Raw genomic sequence first — 6,044 nt, forward strand, 5'->3', positions numbered from 1 at the left:
GGGGGGGGAGGAATCTTAGGCAGAGCTTTCTCTTCAGTTCCCTAAAGAAACGTAAAATCAGGAGAATGTGTCACCACAACCTAAGCCCATCCTGCCTTGCAAACCTTTCAGGACACATTCAGCATCCCAGCATAGACACACATTCTTTAATTTTCTTTTAAATCGGTGAAAATAACAAAAGCAATCTACCAGGCCTGAGTCCAGAACGTCTGATGGTTTCCAGCTCCCTTCCAGCATCCAATGCTCCCGTGAAGGAACAAGCATAGACGGACTCACCGTTTGTGCTGAGCACACATGTCCACAGCCCTCTCAGAGCTTCAAAACCAGCAAGCTGACTGCAACCAATTTCGTTACTGGTACTGGGGACATAACACAACCAAGTGTCATGTTCTCCCTACCCCAAGGGGAGAATTAATTTGTCTGTGAGAGACTGGAGCAAGCCCTGGGGAAAGCAACTAGGAAATCTGATACTATTCTGCGTAGTTGAAACACCTAACGGGAAACTTCAGGCCTGGGGTTATGTTCTTATTTCGATCCGATGGAAAATTCCCATCCTGTCAGATTAAGGTGTGAGCATCAGGGGCAGGAAGCCGAGGACACTGCTGGTGAGCAGACTACAAAGCACAGCTTGGTTTTACTTCTGCCTTCTGCACAAAAATGCTCTAACTCACACCACTGCAGTGTCAGCTATGCAGCTGCATTTGCTGCCTACAGTAGCTATTACAAAAGATGAACAAGGATTAATTAGGAGAGCTGAACAGCTTCCCAGTTGCCCACAGAACCCTGAGCACAAATCGATTCAAGGATCAATGCCATCATTTCTTCTTTCTTGGCTAACATCATTACTTGGAACACCAGGTTCAGGTGTGCGCTGCCCCTGCAGACTGTGGGTCGCAGAGAGAGCGATCTGCAGGGTGGTAGCCTCTAATGTAGGCTGCTAATGGCTTGTGAGGGCTGGGGCAGCACCGTTAGTGCTTTCGCCATCAAAGCTGGGCAAGAAAAAGGACATTTGTCCACAGCCTCGGGGACTCAAGAGTGTTTCACCCACAAATCTCAGTGCCACAGAAAAAAGCAAAAGGGTTTAAAAAAAGACTAAACCACAGTATAACCTAAAAGAGCCAGTGCCTCCACTCACACCAGTTTTGAGGGCTGGTTAACAAATCAGCCAACACATACATTTAGGTCCCCTTTGCACTAGTAGTAAACTAGACCTGCAAACTGCCGATGTGTTACTAACTCAGCCGAAGTAAAGCAATTTATGACTAGGTAGCAAGCTTCATTTATAACAGCAAGCTAAACTGTCACCACATCCTTTACCCTGCACACTTCATTCACAAAGAACATACAAGAACAGGGACATCCCCAACTCTGCTTTTCAGACAGAACCATTCAGAGAAAAACTACTTGTAAATATCAGCATGGAAACTATATTCGTACTCATCCAATCAATAAATCAAACCAAATACCATGAGAGGTCATGAGATTGAGTATAAATAAGCAAAAAAGCCTGACTTGTGATAAATCCATAGGATAAAAAAAATTAGGAAACAGTTGTGGGACCTATCTGAGTAATGGATTGGAGGAAGGTTCCTCCCCCTGCTGAAATTCATCAGACGGATTAATTCACTGTAAATTATTTACTCAGCTATAGCCACAAGGGAACATATTTGGAGGGGGACTGGAATTCCTATGGTATTTGCAGTTTTTTGTAAGTAAAACTTTGAAAGGGAATTAATTATACTGGAAACTGTAAGTAGGATGGAATCTGCCCATATACAGTCAGACATGGCATTTGCCTCCTCATCCAATCTGTGGGTTGGATCTAGACTTACACAGCCTATGGGTTCAAACCTTATTTGCATGTGCATATAGAGTTACTTGGCTGAAAAATAGCCATACAAAAATAAAGCAATTTTTTTGTTGCTGAAATGAAAATTTGCCCCTGCTCTGACTCTCAGTTCTCAGACTTCTTGGCCAATTAGCTCATCCCAGACTGTTACAAATTGCTTTCAGGTGGGAGAGTGGGAACCAGGTGTTAGAACCCCCGCTCTCCCCAACTTACCGGGTATAGTAGGAATCCACACCCAGAGCCTCCCGCACACTTGAGATGTACTGTTCCAGCGCGGAGTTTGTTATTGTTTGCAGGGTCACACTGTTGGCTTCATGGAATTCCCCGGCATTTTCTGTCAGATTGTCACCCAGATAATACTCATGAAATTTCAGAATTCCTGCAAGGCACCAGAATCACGAGGTTATTTCTGCAGGGCAGGGAAAGTCTGCCAGCAACTGTCTAGGAAGATGGCACAGCCTCTAGCATTTGGCATTTCCAGTACAACTGGGGCAAAGTATTCCGTGTCATGTCTCCACAGGGCTTTTCCAGCATTCTGTATTACAGCCTTGCTTTTAAAATCTGGTTTTATACTTTGCAGATGATGGCTTAAAGCTACGAAGACAGAGCAGTGCTTTTATAAGATGCTCAGAATGCATTTGCTATTGCAGCAGTTTCATATAAATTATAAACCAGATCTTTCTTACAAGCACCTACCAGAGTAATTGGCATTTCAATAAATGCACATGAAAAATACCTATTAATAGCCTCTGACCACATATATTGAACACACAAGGCTCAAATGCTGAACAAAAGTGTTATTACTACAGCAGAACCTCCTCACATCACACAAAGATTTTTCATTTCACTTACGTGCATGAAAATACTTCATATACAAAGAAAGAAAAGATGGATTAATGCACAGTAAAATATTAAAAGATAGCATTTCACAATGGGTAAACCAAATAAAGGACACTTACTGTTTTGTTAAGAATTCAACTATTACTGCAGATAAAACCTTTCTCCACTCAGACTGGCATATCCTTCCTGATATAATTAATTCTACAGTGATTAACAGTAAAAGGCTGCTCTTGATGCCCTGTTTGCCTTGACAGTGTAAATTCTTAAACCAGTTAAGAAGAGTGGAGGAATAAAGAATAAAGCAACTCCTTCTGCAGCAACAGCAGCAAATACAGAATCAGCGAAGAGGCTCTAAGGGTACCATCTCAGGGATGAGGATCCTGGGCTGCCACTGAAGCTACTCTCTGCGTCAGCACTAATGAAACAAGGTCACCGTGGCTGGGCTGGAGTCACTACTGAAGAGCTTCCCAGCAAAGCTGCTCAAATGGAAGTACAACAGTCCCCCTCCTTCCCAACACCTGACAGTGCCTTCAAGGAGGCAGTCACAAACCCATGTACTTGAAGAGTGCAACTGCTTTTCTGCAACACCCAGTTTGGGCAAGGAGGAGACTGGTCATGAAGCCTAGTGGCAAACCCTACACTTCTGATCCATATCATTTTAGTAAGCTCAGCTTAACATTAATAGTATAGAATTACTGCACTTTATTGTGCAAACTACAGGCCTGAAGAGCAAATTGGTGACTGGATGCTTAGCACCATCTTACACTTACACATGCAACATTGCAAAATGCCTCCGAAAAGCGTATCTTCCAATCAATGTCATCCCATCTGAACTCTGGCATGTGTGAATGTTTGCTTCCCTTCCCAAAGCATTTTTGCTGCAACCTAAATAGTGCTTTTTATCTCCTTAGCTTTGTCATGGTGAAGGGCTGCAATTATTAAATTATATCCAGAAAGAACTCATGAAAATTTACATCGCTTTATTAGATAATGAACAACAGCTGTCTGCAAAAAGCAATCCTCTTCAAATTAATCCTCCTTGCTCCTCTGTGCTAAGTGTTTCCACATTCATATGAGGAGAATTCAGAGGATCAGGCAGTTCAATGGCGTATCAGAAAGTGGGGACGCCCTTCTGTTTTCTGCAGTCCGCTTCAGTGAATAAATGTAAAAAGCTTTTGGAGGGATAAAGCACAGAAATAAAATTAAAGTAGGGATTCTTACGCACAGAAGATTCTCACAGAGCCAACATACTTGGAATCTTATTACTGCTCTGCTCTGCCCTGCGGGAAATACATACACATTGGAGACTGAAAAATAGAAGTATTAAACACATGAAACATTTCCATCTCCAGGTGAACATCAAAGCCCTGAATAAGCACTTCTATGTCACTGTTGCTGTGGCTATGCCACAGTTTTCAGTCTATTCAGCTCCAAGGTACTAGTGGAAAGGATTCCCTCGTACATTCACTCTGGTCCCAGATTCATTCCTAGCTACAAATAGTACAGTTCTCCCTTTGTAAGGCTTGTTCACAGGCTCTCATCTCCAAAAAGGACCTCACCTGCGCCAGGAGCCAGCAGCCAGCTGTACAGATAACCTGCAGCCAGTGAGTAGTAGAGAACAAGTCCCCTCTGGCCATTCACAGTCTCCAGGACCTGGTCAATGGTCACTGGAGAATAGGGATCAGAGTCCTGCTGCCCAGTCTGGCGTTCCACGAGCAGGTCAGCAAATGCCCTCGTTCGTCCTCTCTCTGCTACTGCCAAAGCTTCATCATGGTGACCTGAAAAGACAAAGCCATCTCTCAGACCTGACACCAACGTGGTCTGCAGCGCAATGTGCAGGAACAGGGACAACTGCTATCCCAACCTGAACTAAAACCTGGGGAAGCAGGGTCACAGCACTCATTTCTGGAAAGAGTAGTCTCTGCGCTGGAATACAGTCATCTTGGCTGCAGGCACTCACACGATGTATGGGAAAACAAGCCACAGAAAGGCAAATGAATGGAGGAAGCAAGAAAGAAGATCCAAAGGTGCCTGAAAGCAGGAGACCCTTATTTCTGTCCTGGCAAAGAAACACTGTGCTGCGTCAGACAGATGAGGAGTGAAGGATGTATCGTGAACTGCCTCCCCACAACTTCAGCTGAACTCTTGGCATGAGCTTGGAGTTCAGACTCAGCGTATGATGGCATCTCTTACCAAGACTGACAAGTACTCGCTGCAGGGCCTGATAGGAGGATGTCTGCAGGTCGAAGAGTGACAGCTTGTAATCTGTGCTCAGCTGCACCTCGTGTCGGATGGTTTCAAACAGTGCCGAGGCCCGGTACAGCTGGGAGGGAAAATAGCCATGGTGACTTCCTTGCAGACACGGCACAAAGCACTGGCTGGGAGAGCAGGAGGATCCAGGGCCAACACACTCTCAGGCAGGGGAGGTCTGCCTCAGACAACCCCTCAGGATGGCAGCATCCCTGGCAGAGGGGAGGTGACTTCGGATGGAGCAGGAAGGCACGTGGGCCTGTGTCGGCTCAGTGCATTACACACCCTCCCCAGGATGCACCAGACATTTCCTCCCCTGAGGACAGGAATGACCCAAGGGGCTCAGAGGACCCAAGCCCTCCAGCACGAGGCAGACCACAGTATACCTGGTGCTGAGACTCCTCCAGGTTCCCACTCGCCCAGAGGGAGAGGCCGAGGCCATGGCGGATTTTGGCTTCATCTTCTCTGCGTCCCAGCTGCTCTGCCAGCCTCAGTCCTAAAAAGGAGTCAGAGTGAGAGAGGGCCAAAGGGGAGAAGGGGCTTCGGCAGCCGGGTGGAGCACTTCTTCCGCCTCAGCAGCCTGGCGGGCTGTCGGCTCAGCTGGGCCCCAGGCCTCCGGGGCTCCTGTGGCAGGCAGAGACAGCCGTGGAGCTGCTGAGCGGTGGGACGCCGAGCAGGGCAGCGCCAGCGCCGGGCAGTTGCTGCTGATACTCGAATCGGCACCAGTGTGAGAGATGCCTCAGCAAGACAGGCATTTCCATGGACCAAGACCTTCCTAAGTGAGGTTAGGGTGCAGTCCCCTGAGACACACTCAGTAAGCCCCATCATGAAGTTCGACTTTTAAACCTTAAAAGCCACACAGACAAACAAAATCACACTGAGCTGCCAAACACTGCCAGAAAAGACACCTCTTGCCACATTACTGGCAAGTTTCCCACCAGTTCTCCCCAGCCTTCTGGCAGACTCTGCATGGTTTATGTGCTGAGGCAAAGCAGAGGGCAGGATCCTGGCGTGAACAACCTGGGGCTCGTTTCACCTCCAGCAGCACCTTCTGTGTCGTCCCCCCTTCCACCACGCTCCAAAACTCTCGCCTCCGTGGGCCCTG

At 46.9% G+C, this 6,044-nt stretch overlaps 1 protein-coding gene across 1 annotated transcript in view; it reads right to left on the reverse strand.

Annotated features, from left to right (window-relative positions):
• TTC28 (tetratricopeptide repeat domain 28) overlaps positions 1 to 6,044 on the reverse strand; it is a 75,460-nt gene that overhangs the window by 30,056 nt on the left and 39,360 nt on the right. The window contains exons 9-12 of the mRNA XM_009578467.1: positions 5,326 to 5,435; positions 4,883 to 5,012; positions 4,249 to 4,467; positions 2,063 to 2,228 (exon numbers count right to left, since the gene is read on the reverse strand). Of these exons, the coding sequence (XP_009576762.1) occupies positions 2,063 to 2,228; positions 4,249 to 4,467; positions 4,883 to 5,012; positions 5,326 to 5,435 (625 nt within the window). The remainder of the gene's footprint in view (positions 1 to 2,062; positions 2,229 to 4,248; positions 4,468 to 4,882; positions 5,013 to 5,325; positions 5,436 to 6,044) is intronic.

Source organism: Fulmarus glacialis, unplaced genomic scaffold, assembly GCF_000690835.1.
Source record: "Fulmarus glacialis isolate BGI_N327 unplaced genomic scaffold, ASM69083v1 scaffold30445, whole genome shotgun sequence".
Taxonomy (NCBI): domain Eukaryota; kingdom Metazoa; phylum Chordata; class Aves; order Procellariiformes; family Procellariidae; genus Fulmarus; species Fulmarus glacialis.